Genomic DNA, 27219 nt, shown 5'->3' on the forward strand with positions numbered 1-27219 from the left:
TGCCACCTTGGATTTGACGTCATTAACACCGCTGCCCCTTTGTCAGGCACTGCGGGTGTTGTGATTGGGAGAGAGAGTGTGCTTCCATGAACACAGGACGTGCAGGAGGCATATTGGATTCCTTTGCCTTCAGCATAACAGAGGAGGTAGCCCCCAACACCATGGGAAGGCTCCTGATGCTGACCTGGGGGTGATCCCCTTCTCCCTGGAGCTCCGTGGCCTCTGGGCTTGGCCTCAAACACAGGTAAGTCCCTTATGTTCCTCAGCTGGGTTGGCCTGGGTTCAACTGTAAGCCTCCATTGATGGTCTTGGGGGCTAAAGAAGGTTTTTCCAGTGAGCAGAGACATCTCTTGCAACTGAAGGGGACACAGCTGAAGGTGAAAAGAGTGGACAGTGTCTAGTTTCCGGTGGCGCTGTTGTGTGTCTTGACTGTGGATGGCTATCTTTACAAACTTCAAGGGAAGCTGCCTGGTTAGCTCCAAGGTCTTTGTAGGCCCCGGCCTCTTTCCCTGGTGTCTCGCCACACCTGGCGCGCCGCTTACAGCTGGTTGGGCCAGGAGCATAGCATCAGGTAATGAGAGGCTGGGGCTGGTGGATCCCGGTCGCCATTTGCGCTTGGCGTGTCCGTGGATCACTTCTCTTTGCTGGGCTGGTTAAAGTCGCTCTGAAAGATCGCTGCGAACTTGAATTACCACACGCTCCCTTGTGCAGGTAGTAAGCACGCTCACTGCACGCTGCTTTCCCCTGGGTAAGGAGGTAACGCAGACGCGCGGATGCACAGCTCACGGCCATCATTTATCAAGACAGCTCTGCGTGGCTCCGCATCTCGCGGGCCTCCTGTGTTCCGCAGGCCTGGCCGGCAGGGGGCTGAGCCGCAGTCTGCGCAGGCCCCACTTCTGCTCCAGAGCCCCCGGGGTAGGGGGCGCTCAGAAGGGAAGGGGGCGCAGATTACCCTCCCTTCGGCCCTTTGCAGCCAGCTGGGGACGAACCTGGGGTCTGGATCCAGACTGCGCCCATCCGAGGGCACCGAGCCAGATGTGGTGGCGCACTCGGGAGGGGCCTCGCGTAGCCTCGCGGACAGGCCCGGGCACCTTCGCATCCCTTGACCTGAGCCGAGATGCTCAGCTTCTCGCCTTCTTCTGAGCCTCCGCCTGAACCACCCTGTGGGGCCACCTTTAAGCCTCTGCTGCCGTTGTCACCTGGAGCCGCCACACCGCCCTTTACCTTTTGTCCCCACCCCTCCGGGTAGGGACACCGCCCTCCGCCCCCAAACCCCGCAACTGCGCTGACACCAGGGGTGGAAGCGCGGTGCGCTTGTGTCGACTCTGCCTCCATAGGGAACGGCCCACCCCTCTGGGGGCAGACTCAAGGGGGGGGTTTCTTAATTACAAAATGAAAAATTTCACATGTGGGCCCAAACTGCTTGGTTTTACACTGGAAAAGTATGAAAAGGCAGGGGTCTGTTTGTTCAAAAATGACAGCCTCTCTGAGCTGGAAGGGACTTCAGAAATTATGTGTCACAACCCCCTCATCGTACACAGAATTGGAGAAACTTTGACCATGGGTGTACAGAATCCAGGTGGTTTACCCTCTGGGTAAAAGGGGTTTTGGCCTTACGGCACGCAACAGTGTCTTTTAACTCACACCGTCTCGGCCGTTGCAAACTTTTCTTATGTGTTGAAGTGGCTCTATTTTTTTTCCCCAGATAAACACAAAACAACTTTGATTTATCATATAAACAATTCCAAGACATTCTTGAAGCAAGTTGTTTATGTAAACAGATATAGATGAAAGCTTCATAAACTCAGCTCTTGCTGGCTGCATTTGAGTTATTTAGTTATATTTGGAGCCAGATAACTTGGCCACATCAAATTTAAGGGAAACAAAAATGAGCTGTTTTGTTACTCAAAGTACCCCTTCTGGTCAGAAAGATTTGATCCAAATCTAGAGAAGCCTGCCTGTGGGACAGGCCTTAATTTTTTTAGACCAGAGTTGATGTAACAGGGGACAATAATATCTTGATAACTGGATTAATAAATCTTCTAAGGCCAAAGGCACTTGTAGAAAAATTACCCTGGTAATAAATGTGCATGTGGGAAGCTTTGGTTCCCTCCACGCTGGATGAGAAGTATTGTCACCTTAGACATGAGTCAGAGATTTCAGGTCCTGAATTTTCACAGACAAAACCAGAGTCAGGATCAGGTTAAATTAGTGGCCAGAATTCTGGGGGTTCATATGAGTTAATCAGCTAGCAGTGGGAAGGGTCATCAAAACTGACACTTGTATACTGAAACATGTTCCTATACTTCACATTTTACTTAGAGCTCTGGTCAAGGCATTTCTGATTACAAGGCATTTTATTCAAATTTATCACGTGTTTTTGATTTGGTTTCCTAAGGGAGTTGATGTGATTAACTAAGTAGAGACATAAGAATATGAGATCTATCCTACTGGGTTAGATCCCTGGACCATTCAGCCCAGTATTCTCTTATCGACAGAAATACCAAAGGATGGATCATAGGAAAGCATTGTCTTCCCTGACTAAATTAAATTTCAGTAGAGTCTGACTTCCTATAGTAGTATTTTAATGTACCAATTCTTAAACTTGTTCAAAACCCTTTAATAATGCATTTTGTTTATTTTTGTGATAACTAGTATTCCATGCTGGATGAAAGAGTTCTTCGTGTTGTTTATTTATTTCACTTAAGTTTGAAAGAATGTCCGTTCTTACTTAAGTTTGAAAGACTGTCGCTTCATCTAGCTATGTCACAGCTGGAAAAGAAATGGAAAAGAGATCCTTCTCTCTGGAGCAAGGCCCTAAACCAGCCTGGCCTACAGCATGCACTGGACGCTGAATAAAGATGACCTATAATGCGTATCAGTCTGTGTTCCATATCTTCCTCCTCTGCTTCTTTCTCTTAACTTTCTCAACGACTAACCTGGTTGCTTATTCTACCATTATGTCCTTATTTTGACTCTCTGATCTATACGTGTTCACCTCCTGGTTACGAACTCTTCCATCATCTCTCCTTTTTTTGACACTGAGCTTGTAGACTGTCTTGGGACACAGATCATCTGACCTAACCTAGTCACTGGTGTTTTCCTACCTAACATGCATGATTTCCTCCACCAGTTCCAACGCCCTCCCCATACAATCAACATACTTCAGTCTTTCAGATGAAATTCTACAAATATTCACTTTGTCCAAGTCACTCATTATTTTATGAATTGCAAACTTGAATCCTTATGATTTATCTAATAACTCAGATTCTAAAAATGTCACAAAGGAGCTGAAAATGAGCCAAGCAAAGGTACACTGCATGCCTTTATCCTCTAAACCAGGTGACAGCCCAGTCAAGCTGTACAATCCTGGGAATGTACAAATGAAACAAAACCACGTGGGTGGGGGATAGGAGCAAGGGCTCCTCTGTATTCGATGGGTGTGGGGCGTTGACTGGGGATTTACCAGTTTACCAGATTCCCAGCACATACATGAACTTTCAAGGAGTAAATTCACTTGGTGTTGTTCCTTTTCAAGTAAGGTGATATTACAACTTCTCTTTCTCAAATTTAATTATTATTTTGTCCAGTCCTTTCCTACGAAATCATGTTATAGGTCCATTCCGCATCATTAAATCCATAGACTTCACTCTCCCCTGTAGCTGTGGCACAAATGGCCAAAGCCATCACAAGCAGAAGCTGAGCATCAAAGCACACATGTGTGTAAGCTCTGTGTACCGTCTGTATGGAGCACCAGAGTCCCTTCCTTATTCTTTCATTCAATAGCTTTTTTTATTGAGGACCTATTACGTGTTCTAGACACTGAAAATCCAACAGAGAATAAAGCAGTTTATTATATAAAGTTTTCCCTGTACAATTTGTATTTTGGGGGGAGACAATAAATAAGAAAAAGAAAACATGCAGTATATTAGGGATAAATGCTAAAGGTAAAAAACAGGAAAAAGAGATAGGGAGACCAGGCAAGACATCACAGGTGCCATTTGCTCTAAGTCTAAAGGAAGCGAGAAAGGCAGCCTGGAGGATCTCAAGCAGAAGAGCATCCCTGGCCAGGAGAACAGAAAGGACCAAGGTCCTGCGAGGCCGTTGTGTCGAGACAAGTGTGAGAAAAGAGAGAGCAAAAGAGCTGGAGGGTAGGATAGACCAAGTACTGACTTCTGGGCCATGGTTGGGACTTTGGATTTTCTTCTGAGTTAAAATGAGAAATAGATGCTGTGTTTCGAGGAGCATAGTGTTTATGTTTTAAGGAGATTACTCTGGCTGCTGTGCTGATAACAGAATGAAAGGGCGTCATGACAAAAGCAGAGGCCAGTGGCAGCAATCTAGGTGAGAGATGCTGCTAGTGGCTGGGACCAGGGTGGTGGCAGGAGAGGAGTCAGTTGTATCAGTCAGAGTCTGGATACACTCTGAAGGTAGAACCAAAAGGATTTTCTGGCCCACCATATGTAAAGTGTGAGAGAAAGAGAGGAGTTGAGGATGACTCCAAGATTTTTTTGACCTATGTAGGCATCCTACCGGGTCTTCTCAGATGTTCCAAGACTTTCTGATTTTCCCAGGAGTTTAGTAAGCATTTCTAAATAATAATAGTAATAATAATGCTAGATCTTATCCAATCGAATAGTGCTTTATAATTTTCAAATTATTAAAGCTTTATTTGCTATGTTAGGCTGTTTATTTCTTTGTTTTCTTGATTTATTTATACATGTGCACATATATATATTTGCTGCTTATAATTTTTCTCTATATCTGTTTCCACTTGCAAAATTTTTTCTCTTACCTAAAGAATACCAAGACGCATTGTGTTATTTTAGGAGAGATGCTGATAGCTTGAGCCAGGGTGATGGTGGGGCTGGCAGGGGTTTGGGAGCAGAGGAAACAGTGAGAAGGGGTCAGAGTCTGTATATATCCTGAAAGCAGAACTAAAAGGATTCTCTGGCAGGCCCGATGGGACATATGAGAGAAAGGAGAAATGAAGAATATAAATTGTCCTAGTGTGTTAATGGTAAATGTCTTTTTATCCCCGATGAGAATGAAGAATATTAGGTGATATCATTACTTTGTGTGTGACTCATTCAACAACGATTATCTAGTGCCCTCAGTGCTAGAGACACCTCAGTGAACAAGATGGGCAGAAATCCCAGTTCTCAAGGAGCTTACATTTTAGAGGACAGGGACATATATATATATATGATGTCAGGTGACAGTAAGTGCTAAGGTGAGGGGTCGGGGGACAAGAAAGGAGGATAGACAATCCAGGAGAGTTTATATGTAGTTAATTCTTAGAACTTGTTAAATAATGTATCGCATTTTTTTCCTATGTCTATTTCTATTTAACAGCTTGATACTGGGAACTGCATTCATTTTATCAATTTGACTACCAATAAAATAGAATATGGGTTACATAGTATTTCTAGGTTCTTCAGAGTATTAGAAAAGAATTAAGAATGGTGCCCTTGAGCACTTCGACAGTGTTCCCCAAGGGGATGACAGAATACTTTAATACTGGGTAGTATACTTGGTCAGACAGTAGTCATTGCAGGCAACTGGGTTTAGACATCTACTTACCGTCACCTCTATTTAACCTACTCAGTTTGTCCTCATTAGGGCTCTTCACTTAGAACACCATTATAGCAATCATATACTGTATTTTTAGCATCTTATATAAATTTCCCCACAAATGCCCGTTATATAACCAGCTCCCCTCCCCCCCCCAGGCTTTCCTCCAGCCTCTCACAGATTTATATAAGGGGCGAGGAGGGGTGTATGGGGGGATCCCTGTCCAGTGACTGCAGATGTTCATGTCCCAGAGATGGTTCTCCCTCCTCCGGACAGGGCTGGGCGTGCACCAAACAAGTGTGCTTCTCATCCTTCTTCTCAGCCTTCACCTTCTGCTGTTATATTTTCATCAGGTGTCACATTGCTGTGCTCCTGTGTCTGGGAGTCTCTCTGCCTCCTCTCACTGTGTTCAAACCAACCCCTAGGACTCAGCTCCAGAGGCAGAAGGCACCTGAAAGAGAGTTCCAGTTCTAGCATTTTTCACATGGCAAACGAGGCTCAGCAAGGCCAGGGGATTTCCTCCCGGATATAGAGGCATAGACGCCGTCAAGACCAGGTCTCTGGATTCCCTTTCTAGTATGACTTCTATTAAAGCAGCAGCTTCTCAGGTCTAAGAGTCCCCGTGTATGTAAAACGAGGGGTATGCAAGGTGGCTCTAAAGTCCCTTCCATCTGTGCGTTATGTACTGATACGCTATTGGGTATGTACTGATTGTTTCATTTTAGAATTCACTGTTCTCAGTGCATTGACTAGAATGTTACCAACTGAAATGAATCAGGAAGAGGACATAATTTTGCTTGGCTCTTTAAAGCTTAAATTCAGTTTCTGTTTTTTTAATGGTAAGAATGTGAGGAAACAAATGGTAAATTCACCCACAGTAAAAAAAAAAAAAAAAAGAAAGAAGAAGGGGTTCAAATACACATCTTCAGCTGACTTGTGCACTGGAAAAGCACTATGTTACGTGATTCTTAAATAGTTTATCTAACTATATCAGGAAAAGTCTCCTTCTGTTGCAGTGGGGCGGGGGAGGGCAGGGATACGCAGGGAATGATGGTGATAAGCATTTTCCAAATTAGGAAATAGATATGCTTTTCTTCTTACTCTCTTACATAACTGATCTATTTTAGAAGACAACACAAAAAAACTGAAATGAAATACAAATCTCATGATTTTACTACTTTGTTAGCAAAGACACAAGTAATGCTGGAAGGGAAAGAGAGGAGAGTTTCACCCCATCCTATTCCTCTTGGCCCAGAGGACTTTTTTGTTTTTTTTTTTTCCACAGGATTCCCTCTCTTCCATGGCAGCCTGCTGGGTGAGTCAGAGACCAAAGTCCAAATTTTAGAAAATGAATGAAGAAAGATACTAATTTTTCTCTCCTCTGAATTTAAAAAGCAGTCGCATCAAAGTACATATCCTCTTTTGGTGGCATAGCATGACAGACAAGTGACCGGTCTTAGAGCCAGTGATCGTTTTGCCCCAGACTTCCTGATTCAGAGGGAAATTGTGCTGCACACAAAGGCCACAGAGGCAGTACAACCTCTTACATAAATAAGTTACATAAATGAGAACCAGTTACGTAAATGTATAAACGAGCAAACAGGAATTATAATCATTCACAAATGCCAAGGAGAACACAGCAAGATTCCTCCTACAGTCCCATTTTCCCCCCCTCACATTATCATAATTGTACTATTTTATTTCACACCAGAATCAGATGTGGCTATTTGTCACATTTATTGGGGGAAGAAATTCCAAAGGACAAATGATGCTTCATATTATTTTCTGAACCATATATTTTACTTTTGGGGGAAATTCCCTAATAAAACCTGATTTGAACTATACTTGATAAGAAACATAAGCGTGTTTATCAACTTATACTTTTTTTGTGTAATCATGAACACATGTATTCATTACTATTGTACATTTTGCAAGCGGCTCTTAAGGATAGGAATACATCACAAAAGTAAATGTCCATGGGCATAAGGATATTTGTTTTCCTACTTATGGTTTCAAGTTTCAGATGAGTATGTGGGCATCTGACTAATGTCATTCTTCTGTTTATTGAGGGAAGGCAGTAATTCAGGGGTCTAGAATTAGATTCAAGGTTGTGCTTGTGAATCAATCCCAATACACCACACTTCAGATGATTAGGAGCTGCTCCTTGGGTCTCAGCTGGCAATCTGTTTCAGGTTCAATGTGGATGTTGTTTTGGGGGCAGTGTATCTACGTCTCTGAAGTCGTGAGATTTGCTAATTGTGTAGTAGAAACACATGTAACTCAAAGCAGTTTTGAGCCTAACTGCCTGTTCTCTGTAAAGAGGGATGTTGATTAAACGTTAGCCAGTTTCAGACATAGCATGCTCAGGTTAAGAGTCCTTTTAGCTCCATTTTGAAAATCTCATGTGAAATATTTTTATCTAAGATCTAATAATAGTGGAATGTGAGTAAAGTGATCTTAAAACGTTTGTATATTATTAGCTGTGTGATTTTGGGCAAATAACTTTCCCTCTCTGGGCCACTGTTTCTAACTATTTGAAAAAGGACAGCATCAACAATCTAGTACCTTATAATCAAATCTATAAATGTTTTCAACGGAGAGCTTTAAACCCGCTGCCACCAAGTTTAAAGGAAATATAACCCATTATACAAAAACCAGATCATTTTCCTTCTCTTCTGTGGGCAAAACTGCAGACCTTGCTTGGGTTGCAGTGATATGACTTTCCTGTGAAAAACATTCACCTGGTGTTTTCTCTTTAAAAATGCCAAATATAGGCCTTAGCCAGCTGTTGGGCAGTAAATGAGATGTGGAGAGGAACCTGTGGGCCTCCTCCCTCGCGATGGGGGGGCGGGGTTAAACCAGAAAAGCATTAGTAATTTGGCACCACGGAAAATTGCCTTACACTGTGGAGGGAGTCGCGTCAGGTAGGTGAGTGGAGTTATTTTGTTCCTAAAGTAGACCTACTCTAGACTTGGGGAGTCACAAAGTCATCAGACTGACTTTGCGCGTTCCTAAGCCCTCTGCCTCTATGTGTCCATCTGTAACTTGGGCATAAACTAGAGAAAACGCAGATGAGCACCTACACTACACCGGGAGGCTCTCAGGGGCCAGGAAGAGGGGGCGGGTCCCCACTCAGGTGGGCGTTTATGTCAGGGAAGGGTGGGCAATTTGGGCCTCAGTCCCGCGAAGCCGGCCGCCCGGCAGGAGAGCACCCACGAAGCAGGGATTAGGGGACAGTCCGCGGCAGGTGCGGGGTCGTCCGGCGGAGAAACCAGTGGGGCGAGGAAGGTCTGGGCTCCTTCGGGCTTTGTTCGGTTACAAGCCAGGCCCTTATTCCGGAGAAGCCAATTAGATCCCCGCTGGGGGATCATCTGACCTCGCGTCTCCCGCCAGGAGGGGCTTCGGGAGGGGCTGGGCAGGCGGTAGGCTCCTCGGGGACCCGGTCGCGGGGCGGGGGTTGGGGGGTGGGGGGAGAGTGCGGGGGAGTCCCGGGCGCCTCGGCGCAGCCCAGCCCCGCCCGCGCCCGTCAGGCCCCGCCCCCGGGGCTTCCCGGGCGCGCGCCGCCCCGCCGTGTCCGCGCGCCACGCCCCCCTGCTCGCGGGCCGCGTGCGGAGCCGCGCGCCCCGGAGGCTCCGGGACCGTGGCGGCGGGCGGCGGCGGCGGCGGCGGCGGAGCAACCCTTTGCGGGCCATGTCTTCTCCGGCCGTAGCGAGGAGCTCCCAGGGAGAGAGCCAGGAGGCGGACCCCCGGCCGCGGAGCCGGGGCCGGTTCTGGGAAGTGGGCGGCGGCGGCGACCGGCTGGAGCGCGCGGCCGCGGAGTCGGAGCGCTGGGAGCTGCTGCTCCGCCGGGGCGAGCTGCTGGCGCTGGGCGGCCACCTGAAGGGAGCGCTGGAGGCGTACGCGGCGGCGCTGCGCCGCGGAGCCCCAGTCAGGCCCGAGTGCCTCGGTACCCTGGTGGACTGCCTGGTGTTCAACTACCGGCTCCGCCACGGGCTGGGCTGGAGCGCGACCCCGGCGGAGGGCGCCCACCCCGGCGCCGGCGGGCTGCTCAGCTGCCTGGGCTGCCGGGGCTTCCTGAGCGAGCCGGTGACCGTGGCCTGTGGCCACAGCTACTGCCGCCGCTGCCTGCGGAGAGAGCTCCGCGCCCGCTGCCGCCTCTGCCGGGACCGGCTGCCGCCCTACGCGGCCGCTGATGCTGAGGGGACCTCCCCGCGGCCGCCGCCTCTGGCCGCCGCCATCGCTGCCTCGGGCTTCAGGACCAGCGTCGTTCTCAACCACCTGGCCGAAAAGTGGTTCCCGGGCGAGCGGGAGAGAGCCCGGGCGGCCGGGCGTCTCGGGGAGCTGCTGCACCAGGGGCGCTACCGGGAGGCCCTGGTCGCCGCCTGCGAGGAGCTGCGAACAGGTGACCGCGCGGGCCCCGCGACCCCACCCTCCTTTCCCCGACGGGCGGGCGGCCACGAACTCGTCTACGCCCCCGGGAGGCTTCCCGAGGCCGGCTGCCGCTCGCGGGTCGGGTCTCGGGGTCCCGGAGGGTGTGGGAGGGGGCGGCGCCCCGGGGTGCTTCGGTCACAGTGGGGATCGCCCTCGAGCCGACTGTGACGCGGCGCGGGGTTCCCTCCGCCGGGGCCTGGCGCTGTGGCGGGCGCGCCCGGAACGGAACGGAGCGGAGCGGCGCGGCGCGGGTGGCCGGGCGAGGCCGCCCGAGCGCGGGATGGGGAGGGAGTTGGACGAGCCTGAGCGGCTGCTCTCTTCCTGCCGCGCTCTTTCCGGTAATTGGCCGCTCGGGCCGGGCCGGGTCCGCCACGGGGAGATGCCAGCCGGGGCGGGGAGAGGATCCCCAGACGAGGCTGGGTGTGCAACGTATACCTTGGTCTCCCACAGAAGTCACCGGGGCAATTGGAAACCGCTGGAGGCAGAATTGCATAAGCGGGGGGCGGGGGGGCGTTGTGTAACGGGTGACGTCCGGTGGGCGTGGCAGGAGCTCGGCGCCCGCACCCCGCACCCGGAGGCCCCGTGGGCCGCCGGGCTGCGGAGCTGCTCCGGGTTGTTCCAGTCTTAGCTGAAAACGCCTGCCGACCTGGTTCCTCTTGATGATTTCCCCCTGTCTGTGTCCGAGCGTGCTTATTTCAGAAGCACACGTGTGCTTACTTTCGAAAACACCTAGTTCACGGTAAAGATAAAGAGGCAGTCTCTGATCGAGTTCGTTGCCACGCTTGTTTCCCTTTCCACTCTTGATCAAGCTGTGGGGAAAAGGCCTTGAAGATCTTTTGTCTGTTTCTTCACCTCCAAGAAGCAGTTTCGGCCTCCTAACTTAGGCTAGCACTTCTTTTTGGGCTGTGGAAAGGGACATTGCCGGAGTTAGTTCGCTATGTAAAATGAAGAGCTGTTCTTTAATTCGGTGGTTTTCTACCAGGGGGATTTTACTGCCCCCCACCCCACCCCCAGGGGACATTATCTGGGGCAATATCTAGAGAGATTTTTGGTTGCCACCCCATGTGGGAGTGGTGCTGGTACAGCTAGTGGGTAGAGGCCGGGGATGCTGCTCAACACCCAGTGATGCACGGGACAGTCTCCCACACAAAGATCAGGCCCCAAATGTCAATTTTGTCACTGTTAAGCCTTGTGTTAAGTAAGCATATTTCAAGACTAAGGTCTATACAGGCATGGAATAACACTTGGGGAAATAATCCCCAAGAAAACAGACTTCCAAAATATAAACTGATGCTAAGTATGAGGTGCATTTATAAACTGTAACTGAAAGTATCTTGTTGTAGGTCTTTTACACCAAGTGCCCAGTCACTTCGAGCTAGTAACTGTGTTGAGCTGTTTAATACCTTTAGAGTTCAAAGCACAAACTTGGCATATTTTCATGTTTTCAGTATCTTTATGGGGAGTAGCAGTTATAAAATAGAATGATAGATCCAAAACAAAAGAGAACTATTTGGAATACAAAATTCCAATACAACTCAGCCTCTCTGGGTGAATAGAGTATGAATGGTGAAGTACAGACCATCTAGGACATGGTCCTCATTTTTTTAAAATTAATTAATTTTTGGCTGCACTGGGTCTTTGTTGCTGCGCGCGGTATTTCTCTAGTTGAGGCGAGCGGGGGCCACTCCTCGCTGCGGTGCGCGGGCTTCTCACTGCGGTGGCTTCTCTTGTTGCAGAGCACCGGCTCTAGGCACGCGGGCTTCAGTAGTTGTGGCACGTGGGCTCAGTAGTTGTGGCTCGCGGGCTCTGGAGCGCAGGCTCAGTAGTTGTGGCGCACGGGCTTAGTTGCTCCACGGCATGTGGGATCTTCCCGGACCAGGGCTCGAACCGGTGTCCCCTGCATTGGCAGGCAGATTCTTAACCACTGCGCCACCAAGGAAGCCCGGTCCTCGTTTTTAAAATGAAGCAGAAGCTGCAGCAGTGAAATTACTTGCCCACAGTCATACACAGCCAGCTGATTGTGGAGGCAACACCATGTCCTCCATTTCTCCTAAATGTTGGACCAGGGTTCATCCTACCGGTATAACTCATCCAATGAAAATGTTTAACATAAATTTCCAAGGAAGTTTTTTGTCACTAGTGTAAAAATAAAGGATGAAACTTACTGACAGCCCTATTCAGTATTAACACCCACTGATTTAGTGGTTTGACCTCTTAAATTAGGCATTTCGAAAGAATTCAGGCCCTAATCCATGGAAGAACATGGAGTACATTTACTAAGTAAGATTTAGCTTAATGTTTTATGACCAATAATCTTTTAATTAAAGAAGATTTGGGGCCTGGGGTTGAGGGTATTATTTTTAACAGAAAAAGACTGAAAGATCTATTCTTTCTCCTTTTTTCAGTTTGCATAGACTGCACGTGGGAATTCTGTCCACTCAGCTGCTTAATTCTACTTTTGCAGGACTAGAACCCAAGTCTCCTGACTTTCACCTCATCAGTCTGTTTTCCCCTCATTTTTAGGTCTTTCAAAAATCATTAATTCCATACTCAAAAATGTGTCTGAATGGTACTAATGAGGATAACTTTTTTCATCCTTTGAATTTTTAGTGCAAAGTAGGGAAAAAATCTTAGAGCTAACAAATTATAGTTGGTAAAGTACAGATATTATGTGTTTAACAGTTTATGGGCATAAATAAAAAAGCTTTAGTAGAGTTATAAATGTATTTGTACAGTTAAGCTTTAAATTTTTGAGAGCCAGTTATGTTAGGCATTTGAAATGTATTTATATAATTATACAGCTGTAGTTACTTAAGATACTTTCATTATTGTTAACAATGGAAAACGACCTTCACTATAATTTCTTCATATAATTCTTACAATGAAACAAGTAAATACTATTAACTAGAAAAAATAATCTAGTCTACAGTTAGCCCACACACATCCAAATTTAATCCCTGTCAACAAGAAAGGAAAGTTAGAAAACCTTTGCCAAAATCGGAACGTTCCCATTGAGATTACATAAGTTTCTGTTGAACTGAAATATATTTAGATAACATTTAATCCATTGATCTTTTGGTATTAACTCTCAGATGTTTCATAACTTTGTCTTTTTAGTATTCAAGGATATTATGTAAAAGTCTTTTCTGCATTGAACCTTTATACTTAAGAGTCTTGAAATAATGCAACTTTGCTGTGCTCTCTTTGATTTTTTTTCAATAAAGATTTTTTCCCTTTTTGTTTTTAATTAATTTATTTTTGGCTGTGTTGGGTCTTTGTTGCTGCGCGCAGGCTTTCTCTAGTTGCGGCAAACAGAGGCTAACTCTTCATTGCAGTGCGCCGGCTTCTCATTTCAATTGCTTCTCTTGCGGAGCATTGGCTCTAGGCGTGCGGGCTTCAGTAGTTGTGGCACGTGGGCTCAGTACTTGTGGCTCATGGGCTTAGTTGCTCCACGGCATGTGGGATCTTCCCGGACCAGGGATCAAACCCGTGTCCCCTGCATTGGCAGGTGGATTCTTAACCACTGTGCCACCAGGGAAGTCCCTCTTCCTTTTATTTTTAATGAATTTTTACACTGACTTGCCACTCTCCCCCCCGAAAGAAGACCAACAGAACAGTATAATTTACAGTTTGAACTGGTTAAAAAAAAATAAAGGTCATAAGGAGGAGAATATTTTATTTGAAATACTTGGAGAAGGAAAGTTTTGTTTTGAATATTAATTATGTAGTCCTTGACTATTACCAAGTATTTTAAAATTCTTTGTCATTTCATTGTCATAAAGAATCCTGTGGAGTACCATTATCCTCAGAGGGAAATTGAGGCACCTAGGGTTAGAGAATGCAGTACAGCCTAGTAGTTAGAGCTGTGCATGCTGGTGTCTGACGACCTGGGTTTGCATCCCAGCGCGGCCTCCACCTGCTCTCTGGCCTTGGGCCTGTGTCTGACCTCCCTGTTTTGCTTTCCTTATCTGAAAAGTGAGAATAGTGTCTACCTCATAGAAAGATAGCAACCATAACAACAGCCTAGGGCTGTTGTGAGAATTAAGAGTCAAAACATGTGAAGTGCTTTGAATGGTGCCTGATGGATGAATACTCAGTAAATATTAATTAAAATATTTTTAAAATGTAAAATTTGTGCTCCAGCAACAAGGCGATTTAGCTAAAATTGAAATCTAAATCTTATAATGTCAAGTCCTGCTCTTTTCTACCACATCAATATTACCAGAGTGAGGGTTAAATCCTGATTCTCGCCTGCATATGTTAATTAGTAGTAACATTTTAGCATACATCAATAAAATATAGACATTGCAAGGCTTTCGTTATAAAAAGGTAAGTCAAATTATAGGTAGATACTGAATACATTTAAAGAACATGTAAAGGGTTTTTAATATCTTAGTCAACTAGGTTAACATGAAGAGATTTGAATTTAATTCATCAGTAAACTTATATATGCCCTAACTTATTCTGCAAAGTACCTGAAACAGTAAACATTGACATTTATATGGTGCTTTATACTTCACTGAGTATTTTCACTTCCATTATCTTAACTGATTCTTACAAAAGATCATGTGAGGTAGGAGAGCATGTATTAGTACCCCTAATTCACAGATTAAAGAGCTCCAAGAATTTTAAGTGACTTTTTTTAAGGCAAATAAGTAACCAAATTAGAACTGAAGAAAAGAGCTCCAAGAATTTTAAGTGACTTTTTAAAGGCAAGCAAGCAACTGAGTTGCAACTGAAAGCAGAAATTGGGCATGTGAATATTGCTTCTAAGACTGAAGTTGATTTTTAAAATTAGCATATAAAACATAAATCTTAGGTGTTCTTGCTATTCATTTAACAAGTATTTATTCAGTGCTTACTGTATACTAGGCATTGTTTTAGGTGCTGGAAATACAGAGGTGAGCAAAATCAAGTTCCTGTCCTTATAAAGTTTGTATTTCTTGTTTCTTTTAAAATTGCAGCAAATTGGCATTTACAGTATTGAAAATCACCAGAAAAGGGGCTTATTGCTTAACTGATTTCTAACAAACTGAGCCTATATCCAGTATATCTGTGATTCATCTTTCCTTTAATTCAGAAGTCACTTGAAGGATTTTTGCGGTGCCTCAGGGTTACTATAAAGATCAGTTATAACAGCATATTCTTATTGTTACAGATGAAAAGGGGGGGTATATAAATAACTCTTAAGTGCTGTGTTTTAAATAATTTCCATGTTTTTACTTTTTTTAATTCATCAAATGATGAAAAATTTATCAAAACTCAGTTATCATAGATTTCTCATTATTTTTATATTAACCTTTGGCTTATTCAGAATTGTTTTTTTATTTAGTGGAATATTTCTAAGAGGCTTAGATATATTCAAGTGTAATTTTAAACAAATTTGTATAGTATTCTGCCTCTTACATTGTAAAGATACTTTTCAAAATTGTTATGTTTTACTGTAGAAGGTGAATGACTTAAGAGAACTCTAAAATGCAAGGCAGAAGTTTCTGTTCAGTTTTTTTCTTTTTCTTTGGTAAGATAAGATCATTCTTTTCTTTTTTCTTTTCTGCTTCCCCTCCTTTTGTCCAACCTGCATTACTGATCGCTAAAGATATTTCTCATCCAGCTAAGGTTTATTTGGGTAAAAGAGGTAGAAAATACTCTTCTAATACCTTGTATCAAGAGTTAATCTCATTTCTTTATCAACTTGTTTTCAAATATTTTGTAATGTTAACAGTAACTGTTATTTATTGAACACTCTTGTGCCAGGCACTATGTTAACCGTTAACATGCACTATCTTATTTAGTCCACAAAACAGTCTTAAGATGTAGGTATCGCCAGCATTTTATAGGTGAGGAGACTGAGGTTCAAAGAGTTAGGTAAACTGTCCAAAGTGGATCCGAAGCCAGATCTTCTGAATCCAATGGTTATGATTTTAATTAGTATGCCAGACTACTATTCCTGGACTTTATTAATCAATCACTAACAACTTGTCAATTGGCAGCTCTTAGTTTAACTGTGATAACCAAGTTCCACCATACTGAATGTGACAAAGAAATAGAAGCAAAGAAATTTGGTATTTCAGTTAGCCCTTGGAATTCCTGAAACAGCTCAACATATAAATATCTAAGAAAAAAGACCCTCAAGAGGAATACTTACACATGAACAATCCAAATAGCCAATAAACAGTTTTAAAGGTCAAACTCACTGAAAAAATGCACATTAAAATAATGATGCTATTTTCATTTGTGTTTTCCTAGGAAACAAATACACAGCTTCTGGGAGTGTAAAATAAAGTTTTATAAAAGAAGGGTGAGCAGAATGTATTGAGGACTGTATACCTATATAACTTTCTACACAGTCACTCAACTTTATAGAAAATAACTAAGGAAATAAACTGATATGTAAAAGCTTATAGATATATGTTCATTGCAGTATAGCAATGAATGTATAGTAATGAATTTTTATATTAGCAAAAATTAGAAGTAATAGGGAATTTTAAAATAGATGGTATACGTAGTGGAATAGTTTGTAACCGTTAAAAATATTGTGGATATAATTACATTGACAGAAAAAGCAGATTATACACAGTATATATGGTGTATTTTATAAAACTGTACATTAAAAATGTAATCTACACAAACATAAAAAGTACAGGTTATATGCCAATACTGGTTATTTCTCAATTCATGAGAGCATGAATTGAGGAACTTTAGGGGACAGATTTTAATGAATTTCTTTGTGGTGGGAAAAGCATTTTTAATTCTTAATTTTCTGTATTTTTCAAAGTTTAAATATTTTATAACTTTTGTTATTCAAAACAAGTTTCTTGAAGATGAAATAAATGATGTGTACACTCCTATTACTACCCATCACGTACTGGAAAACAGATGAGGAATCACCACTCTGGAGAACTCTCCCTCCACAGCCCATGTGGGGCCTTGGACAACTTAAAACTAGTTTCCTCATTGTAGCAGAATTTTATTTCAGTCTTTTTATTTGCCTAATGACTCACAGTATTACTGGGTTGAAGAGAAGAGAAAATGAGGGCATGAATTGAGAAGCTCAAGGGGACAGATTTTAATGAATTTCCCCTGGTTCAGCAAACATTTATCAAAGCCAGGATTTGAGGATACAGAGACAGTAAATAATGGAGGGAGCTCAAAAACAGATTTTTAAAATTAAATAAATGCTGCTCAAATACAGTAAAGGAACACAATCATAATAGCAAACACTTAAAATAGTGCTTAAAATATACCAAGCCCTGTTCTAAGTACTTTGCACACATTAACACTCTCCCTCTCTCCCTCTCTCCCTCTCTCCCTCCCTCCCTCTCTCTCTCTCTCCCCCTCTCTCCCTCTCCCTCTCCCTCTCCCCCCTCCCCCCCTCCCCTGTTATTACCATAGAGGCGAACAGCAAGAACTCTGGAGCCAGGCAGCTGGAGGTAGCATCTAGAATCCACCACTTAACGAGCTGTTTGATCTTGGGCAAATTACTTAAACTCTCTGTACTCAGTTTCTTTATCTATAAAAATGTGGACAATGTTATACCCACATAGGATTGTTCTGAAGGTTGTAAATTATTTAGAACAGTACATAGTTTGTTGTTATCAAATAACTGTATTAGCTGAAAAAAAAGCATCTCACGTAACTTAAATTCTTGCCCTTTGCTTTTTTGTGGATATTTTTGCATTAAAGAAGTCTGCTTAGTGCATCACACGGGGAGATAAGCTCAGTGCTTTGTGTCCACCTAGAGGGGTGGGATGGGGAGGGTGGGAGGGAGACGCGAGAGGGAGGGGATATGGGGATATACATATACATATAGATGATTCACTTTGTTATACAGCAGAAACTAATACAACATTGTAAAGCAATCATACTCCAATAAAGATGTTTAAAAAAAAAAAAAGTCTGCCTAAAATTAGTTCAGTTCTTCCCTTTGGGGTAGATTTTGTTTAATTTTTTATTTTATATTGGAGTACAGTTGATTAACAATGTGTTCGTTTCAGGTGTATAGCAAATTGATTCAGTTATACATATATCTACTCTTTTTCAAATTCTTTTCCCATTTAGGGTATTACAGAATATTGAGTAGAGTTCCCTGTGCTATACAGTAGGTCCTTGTTGGTTATCTAGTTTAAATATAGTAGTGTGTATATGTCAATCCCAAACTCCCAATTTATCCCTCCCCCCACCTTTCCCCTTTGGTAACCATAAGTTTGCTTTCTAAGTCTGTGATTTCTAAGTTTATATTTTGTAAATAAGTTCATTTGTGTCATTTTTTTTAGATTCCACATATAAGCGATATCATATGGTATTTGTCTTTCTCTGACTTCCTTCACTTAGTATGATAATCTCTAGGTCAATCCATGTTGCTGCAAATGGCACTATTTCATTCTTTTTTATAGCTGAGTAGTATTCCATTGTATGTATGTACCACATCTTCTTTATTCATTCATCTGTCAGTGGACATTTAGGTAACTTCCCTGTCCCAGCTGTTGTAAATAGTGCTGCAGTGAACACTAGGGTGTATGTATCTTTTCGAATTACCGTTTTCTCTGAATATATGCCCAGGAGTGGGATTGCTGGATGGTATGGTAATTCTATTTTTAGTTTTCTGAGGAACCTCCATACTGTTCTTCATAGTGGTTGTACCAATTCACATTCCCACCAACAGTGCAAGAGGGTTCCCTTTTCTCCACATCCTCTCCAGCATTTATTGTTTGTAGATTTTTGATGATGGCCATTCTGATTGGTGTGAGGTGATATCTCATTGTAGTTTTCATCTGCATTTCTCTAATAATTAGCCTTGTTGAACATCTTTTCATGTGCCTCTGGGCATCTGTATGTCTCCCCTGGAGAAACATCTATTGAGATCTTCTGCCCATTTTTTGATAGGGTTGCTTGTTTTTTTGATATTGAGCTGTATGAGCTGTTCCTAGATTTTGGAGATTAATCTCTTGTCAGTTGCTTCATTTGCAAATACTTTCTTCCATTCTGTGGGTTGTCTTTTCATTTTGTTTATGGTTTCCTTTGCTATGCAAAAGTTTATGAGTTTAATTAGGTCCCATTTGCTTATTTTTGTTTTTATTTCCATTACGAGGAGGATCTAAAAAGATATTGCTGCAATTTATGTCAGAGTGTTCTGCCTATGTTTTCTTCTAAGAGTTTTATAGTATCAGGTCTTACATTTAGGTCTTTCATCCATTTTGAGTTCATTTTTGTGTATGGTGTTAGAGAATGTTCTAATTTCATTCTTCTACATGTAGCTGTCCAGTTTTCCCAGCACCATTTATTGAAGAGACCGTCTTTTCTCCATTGTATAGTCTTGCCTCCTTTGTCGTAGATTAATTGACCATAGGTGGACAAAAACTCAAGTTTATAGCTGAGGAAACTGAGGTACAGAGGGGTTTGCCAATTTGCCCCAGTTCACAGCGAGTGAGTGGAGGAGCCAGAAGTTGAACCCAGGCAGTCTGGCTTCCAGGCTCATGCTCTGAATCCTTACGGGATGCTGAGTGGCAGTAGACGCAAAGGAAAGCGTCTTGGAGAAGAGACTGGTGAGCTGAGTCTTACTGGATTAGAAAAAGTTATCCAGACCGAGGGGAGTTGGTTTGAGGTGGTCTCACAAAGAATGCTAAGGAGGAAGCTCTGTGAAAAAAGGAGGAGACGTGAAGTAGAATGGCATGCATGGGGCTGAGTGAGTAGCTAGGTCTTGTTGGAATCAAGTGGGAGGCTCATAACGATGGGAAATAAGGCTGGAGAGATGGGCAGGACCCAAGCAGGGAGAAACTTGGATGTTGTGCCAAATGCCTATTTATCTGTGGATGGTGAGGATATAGGTAAAACTGGAGGCAGGGGGTGCAGTGAGCAAGCTGCTACAATAGTCTTAACGATATTTTGGAAGCCAAAACTAAGGCAATTAGCAGTAGGATTGGAAGAGACCAGGGATGGATTTGGGAAATATTAGAGGAGGTAAAATTGACCACAGTTAAGAGTTTGATTTGGGACGTCAATGTTACTAACAGAATATAGTGACCAGACACCTTTTTTGGGGGGTGGGGTGTGAGAAGTGTACTGAACTTGAGGAAAAACACAGCAGGCTGTTGGAAATTTGATGCACCTGGAGGTAGAATGAGAAAATCAGATGTGGGATTTAAATCACGCTCAGTACACTTAGCCCAAACCCCATCTTTATACTTCTTCATTTTTCCAACAAATTGAGTCTGTAATGTGCCAGGCACTGCATACCTGCAGCTGTGGACTGAGAGGCAGGCCCTCCCGGTGGCCTGTGCAGTGAGGTGACTAGTTCATTCCAGCGTCTGCAGGGCCAGGTAGGGAGCAGACAGTAAATGTTTGTTGCCCGTTTCACACCTGAGTTAATCACACACACGCCAGGCTGATGGCGTTTTTTTTCAGTTGCCTTTCGCAAAAGTGGACACGGAGGGCAGACATTCTGTATCCTTAGGCTATTCGAAGGGCCTCAATTAGTGCATTTGGCTCTTTTTTTGAATTAAGGATCTGCAGGAAATAAGTGGGGTGGTCCTAATCTCTTTTAAAACATATTGGAGAGTGTGAACTCAACTGATGAGGTGGGTTTTTTCCCCCCCAAACAGAGTCATTCAAATGTAGTCCATTGACATTTGAAGTTCTCAATAAAAACATGACCTATGAGGATTTGGGGAGCAAGAGTTTTAAAATGTGATCCTCTTCTCATCTCTTCATGGGCTCCACCTCTTTTCTAATCCCAGTAGACACGAGCTTTCCAGGGAGTCTGGATAGCCCGAGTGCTTCTGTGTTGAGATGAGAGGGGCACAGTCCTTTCTTGCTTCCCTCAGAGGGGAGAAGCATTGTAGATTGACTGGGTGCTTTAAAGGCGGAGGTCTCCTCCGCCCCTTCCCTCAGTGCTGCCCTAGAGAAGCTGCATAAAGGGCACCACTGAGCAGCGAGGCCTTGATCAGAGGGTGCGTTACTCATGAGGTCCGAATGTGTACTGTGTCAAGTGTCATGCCATGGGGACTTGCTGTAAAAAACAACATGTGAGAAGATAAAAAGCCCAGTGAGGGATCCGTGTGTGGAGTGGGCTGCTTGTTGTGACTGTGAACCCCCTGTCTCTGGAGGTGCTGGAGCACAGGCGGGGTCCCAAGGATGCTGTTGGAAGCACCCGAGCTGTGCATGTCCTGGTCACCATCCTCTCCAGCTCAAGGGTTTGGATGCTGCTGTAGTGACTGCTTACTCCTTGGACTGGTCTGGCACACGTTGCTCTCTGTTTCCCAAACTCCAGTTTTGCTTGTGAAATCAGGATCACATGGTGCCATTTCACAAGAAAATAGAATTTTCTAATGAGACTGTAAGCTCTTCGAAGACAGGGATAAAGTAAAATCTTTTAAACCCCTGCAGGGTCTAGCTTGGTGCTAGGACTCTTCATTCTTGATTGATTAATCACATGGAGCTTTCAGTTTCTATGCGTTTTTGTTCAAAGATAATGATTTACAATTATATTGCTTTAAGAAACAAAAGATGGAATATGCCAGATGTGTCTTTTTCTACTGAGGAAGTAAGAAATATTTTCATGAAATATTAATTTTATTCTTGAAAATTTTTCATTGGTATAAATCTGAGGGAACAATATAATTCGGGTTCTCAAGTACCAGCAACTGAAAAAGGCCTGCCTAATTTAATTGTTAAATCTAGATTTATCTGTAGAAAAGCAATCATTTAAAAACTAGAGTAGGGACTTCCCTAGTGGTGCAGTGGTTAAGAATCCGCCTGCCAACTCAGGGGACACAGGTTTGAGGCCTGGTCCGGGAAGATCCCACATGCTGCAGAGCAGCTAAGCCCGTGCGCCACAACTACTGAGCCTGCACGCTAGAGCCCGCGAGCCACAGCTACTGAAGCCAACGTGCCTAGAGCCCGTGCTCCGCAACAAGAGAAGCCACCACAATAAGAAGCCCACGCATCGCAAGGAAGAGTAGCCCCCGCTCACTGCAACTAGAGAAAGCCCGCGCTCAGCAACAAAGACCCAGTGCAGCCAAAAATAAATAAATAGATTAAAAAAAAAAAACTAGAGTAAATCAGGGAGCTATTAACGAGTTTTGTTTTATTATAGTTTTTTTTTGGATGAGGCATTACGTGTCTTTACACCCTTCCCACAATGAATGCTTTGTTTTATAAGCATACATTTTGGAAGCCTCCAAAGATGAATAGCTTTAAAAGAAGAGTCAAGTTATGTCATCTGTAGATGTACTGAAAATTAGTTTCTGGCCTAGACTTCAGTTTTAGCATATATGTACCTGTAGTGATTGATTGTAATATCATATATGGACCAAATAAGTGTCTGAAATTTTGAGTGCAATTGGATACTAGTTTAGTTTCTCAAGTAGTGATGGAGAACATAGTGAAATTATCAACAAAGCTTTTTTCCCTCAAATATTTGAAATTAAATCTGTCTGGGGACTGTCCAATACTATTTTTGCGAATGGCAGGAATTAAAATTTTTTCCCTCTTAAAAAAGCTGACTCTTATCAACCCATTTCCTCCAGAAGCAGGATCACTGTGTACTCTCCTAAGACCGTGCCTTGGTCAGTCTTTGTAACTATGGGATCCCATGTGCAGTGGTTACACATATGGTCATTTATAAATAGGATTTCAAAATTGGTATAAAAAAGTAAGATTTACCACAAAAAGGCAAATCTTCTAAACATCTAAGACATGAGTCTTTTAAATTTTAACAGAATGACCTATTTTAAGAAAACATTTTCGTAGGGATGATTATTCATATTATAAAAATATTTTCAGTTTTTTTAAAAAGCATAATTTCCTCCACTAAAATAATCTACTCATAAGGATTTGATATAAATTATAAATTGTAACATGCTAGTGGGTTGCACCTGTCCAGTGCTTGGTTCACTGCCTTTTCTTTGGTGGTTACTGACTAGATCAGTTCTTAATCTAGTGTGATGTATTTTGTGGGTTATACAATAATCTTTTAAAAATAATCAAACCTTCATAGTATATTTATTTCAGAGCCCAGCGACTTGACTCTGAAAATTTACAGAGCTGAATCATATGCTGGTCTGCGAGAGTTTAAAGCAGCCATAGAAGATTTAAATGCAGTTCTCTTTCAACTGCCAAATTGGCCTGAGGTAAAATTACTGTCTTACATTTGCATACATTTACAAATGTCAACTGCAGGGACTATGCATTCAGTTATGGTTATAAATTATAATGGAATGGATTGGGTGATTCTTTAAATACAATATAGAGTTCTAGAAATCTAAGGTCAATATTTTGAGTGGATGAATATCATGACAGTTTTTTAAACTATAAGAAACCTTTGTCTCCTAACCAAAGAACAACCTGAATTCAAGGCACAGAAAAAAACAGACTTTAATATACAGCATTTCCTCAAAGAGATACAACTGGCCCTATTGCAGAGCTGGATCCAAACTGGTTATCAATGGAGGAGGTTTTATCAACGGAAAGAGAAGAGGTCCTTGTGGCTGAACAGTTGACTGAGGATTGTGATGGGAACTGGATGATTAGGCTGTGGTTTACTGTGGTAGATGGGGTCAAAGGAGGTTGCCTTGCCCATGCTGTTTTAAAAAAAAGGCTTGCAGCATGTATATAATATATAATCAGTTTACTAATTCTCCTTTTTATCAAACTGCCAAGGCAAATTAGTTCATCTCCCATATATATTCTTTAAGCTAGAAGTCATTTTTTTATGTGACTTTTTCCTCCATTCAAAGCTGTGCCTTTGAGGACAGTATAGTAAGGATGCTCTAAAAGTTATAAATTAATAAGGAAAATGATTCAAAATCCCGTGATGGCATGACTGGTTAGTACAAGTCCAATGAATGTTAAGAGGGAAAATGATCGTACGGACAGCTTTACAACTGTTAAAAAGAAAGAACCCTCTGGACTTATCATTGAAGGGATATAATTAGAAATGTGGTTTTGAAGTCATTTTCTGGGCCTCAGTTCCCCCATAGGTGCCTCTCCAGGGTAGGGTGTAAATATGCCTTTAGAATGCTTGGGCCTCCTCAGAGTCATTCAGAGTTTCAAAATGAGTATTTCCAAGCAGACTTTTTTTTGTTTTCCCCTTGATACTGATTTTTTTTAAAAACAATTCCATCTGTAAAAGTCGTGTATATGTGCTTTTATTGAAGGTCTACTTCAGGAAAGGAAAAGTCCTCCATGATGCTGGTTTTTTAGGTGATGCCTTACAACTGTTTCTTCAGTGCTTAGCACTTGATGAAGATTTCGCACCTGCAAAGCTGGAAGTAGAAAAGGTAATCAGTTTACCAACTATAATACTTCAAGGTAGGGCTACGACACAGGTCTTTTTACAAATGCCAATTAGAATCTTGGGGTAAGAACATAAGGAGTGTCCATAAGTCAAATTCAGTAGCAGTTTGCCAAGTAGTTTTCAGGCTTATATACTTATTAGCATACTGAATTCTTACCGAAATCAAAACATTTCATTCAGAGATAGTTAAATGCATTATTTTTGCCTAGTTAAATTTAAATGTTCTCTAATAGTTTGTTCCATGGGAGCCAGACTAATCATCCTTAATTAAACATTGTTGTCATGATGTTCCTGCTCAGGAATTTTTATTGGCTTCCTTTGCCTCTCATTTCAGGTCTCAACTTTGCTCGCTTTCCATGGCTGCCAGTAGTATTGCCCCACTCAATTTGTTTTGCCTTAATATTCTCAGTACTGCATTACATCCCTTTCCAAAGTTTGTACAGTGATGTGTCAGTAGGTGTTAATTAAGCGGAAAAAGGGAAAGGGGGTTCTCTGATCAAATGACTTTGGAAAACATTGGGTCGAACCAAACCGATTTCTTCAGATTTTGTCAAGAGTTTTTGCTTTGCTAGCATGACAACAGCATTCAGCTTTTGCCAGATTTACCCACAGAGCATCCGGGATGACTAGAGTCTTTGAAAAATGTTTTGGGAAAATCTACCCTAATATAATTTCAGTGCCCTGTCATGATGCTCCCCTCGATGTCCCCCAAAGATGCCACATTATTTATTACCTTCGTAGTGTTTCTCAGAGTGTGGCTTTTTTTCAGAATCATCTCGGGTGCATGGTAAACACAGAGATTCCTGGGCCCTACCACAGACCTTTGGAATTACAATCTCCGGAATTGGGGCATAGTTTAGTTTAACAAGCACCTTGGGAGATTCTTATGTACCTTGAAGTATGAGAATTTTGAAAATTTTCTCAGATTCCAAATGCCTTATGAATACAGCTAACATTGCTATATCCTCTATAAGGTTTGTTTGCATACATGTTCTAGCCCACTGATTTAACAAAAAATGGTTTACTGTTGTGTGTTTTCTGACTGTTCTCTCTTTGCTAGAGTGATCGCCCTGGTGAGATTGCAGACTTTTTAAGGGTTTATGATTTTGCATTTTCCATGCTGCTGGATATCCTTATACTTCTGTAAATATTTGTTTGTTCGTTAATAAGGTCAGGTGAATGCAAAATACCTACTGCCTTGAAATATTTATTTTTCCTCAGTATTTTTTTTGTAAATTGTGGTATAATTTACATATAATAAAATGCATGAATTTTACAGTTCAGTGAGTTTTGAGAAATTATACAGTCACATAACAGCACCCCAATCAATAGAATATTTCCATCATCCTAGAAAGTTCCCTCATCTCCTTTCCAGCAAATCCCCGATCTCCCTGCTTCCAGAGGCAACTACCGCTCAGATTTCTATCACCATAGAATAGTTTTGCTATTCTACAACTTCGTATACATGGAATCATACAGCATATACTCTTTTGTGTCTACATACTCTTTTGTGTCTGGCTTTTTTTGCTCAACATAATATTTTTGAGATACATCCAGTAATTTTTTTCTTTTTTATTGTTTACCAAGTATCCCATTGTATGAACACACCACAGTTTGTGATATTCACAGTTAGTGGCGATTTTCATTTCGATTGTTTCCAGTTGATGCTATGGACATTCTTATACAAGTCATTTTGTGGACATACGTTTTTATATCTCTTCAGTAAATACCTAGGAGTGGAGTTGCTGTGTTCTAGGATGGGTGTGTGTTTAATACCTTTTTTTAAAATCGGGAAATGTAAAAACATACCCAAATTTTAAAATGTTTGTTCATTATAGATGGGGTATTGCTTGAGCACATACAGATACACACACTTTTGTTTACATTGTATATATTTCCTTTTTAATTACATTGTAAAGACTCATGAAAAATTCTGATTTTTGTGTATTGAGACACAGTACAGCTGAAAAACCAAACCTCCAAATTGAGGCTTTAAGAAATCGTCTGCTGTACATATACACACAGCTTATTTGACAAGCAAACAAATTTGAATCCCTCTCATTTCCTTGTAGCCAGGTTCTTCCTCTGTCTTAACCACCCTGCTTCTTTGAGAGTTTTAGACATATTCCTGAGAAAAGCACCCAAGATTTTGATACTGCAGCTGCCTCTCATATCGGACAGCTGCCATTTGGTGCCACAATTAATGGTGGGCAGTGGTGACTGACTGTGCAGGTCACTTGTTCAGGGAGAAACTAAATTCAGTGTAAACACATGGAATTTTAGAGTTTTGTAGTTAAAGGTGCAAGTTCACATAAACACTCTTAAGTCCACCTTAAAATATACATTGGGATGAACCATGAACTATTTTGACAGGATAGGACTCACTGATGTTCAAAGGTAAATATTTTCCACTTAAGATCTCTTCTTTCTACAAACCTCATATTAAAACGTCAACCTTGGACTTCCCTGCCAGTCCAGTGGTTAAGAGTCCGTGCTTCCAATGCAGGGGGCACGGGTTTGATCCCTGGTCGGGGAACTAATAAGATCCCACATGCCTCGGGGTGCGGCCAAAATAAATAAATAAATAAAACGTCAACCTTTACCTTGGGTACCTTCTCAGGCTACTAAACTCACCACCCCGTGCCTTCCTTTTGAATCGTGTATTTGAGGTGATTTGACCCCACTGAGGCACACCTTGGTTTTGCAAGACTTTTTAATCAATATGGAAGTTCTGCTTTTTACTTAACCTTTTCCTTCCCTGCTCATTAAAAATAAAGTTGGCTACAAGTTTTCTTTCTTTTTCTTTTAAATTGATGGATAGCTGACTCGGAATATTATATTAGTTCTAGGTGTATGATATAGTAATTTGATATTTTTGTAGATTATACTCCATATTAAGTTATTTGCTACAAATTTCCCCC

General features: G+C 42.5%; 1 protein-coding gene across 3 annotated transcripts in view; it reads left to right on the forward strand.

The window, feature by feature from the left end:
• The first annotated feature begins 9205 nt into the window (after positions 1–9205).
• Positions 9206–27219, forward strand: part of LONRF1 (LON peptidase N-terminal domain and ring finger 1) — a 44362-nt gene continuing 26348 nt past the window's right edge. For all 3 annotated transcript variants that reach the window (XM_068532249.1, XM_068532250.1, XM_068532251.1), the window contains exons 1-3: positions 9206–9976; positions 23014–23132; positions 24159–24281. In XM_068532249.1, coding sequence (XP_068388350.1) covers positions 9265–9976; positions 23014–23132; positions 24159–24281 — 954 coding nt within the window. In that variant the 5' untranslated portion in view covers positions 9206–9264. The remainder of the gene's footprint in view (positions 9977–23013; positions 23133–24158; positions 24282–27219) is intronic.

Source organism: Eschrichtius robustus, chromosome 21 (genome assembly GCF_028021215.1).
Source record: "Eschrichtius robustus isolate mEscRob2 chromosome 21, mEscRob2.pri, whole genome shotgun sequence".
In the NCBI taxonomy this organism is placed as follows: Eukaryota; Metazoa; Chordata; class Mammalia; order Artiodactyla; family Eschrichtiidae; genus Eschrichtius; species Eschrichtius robustus.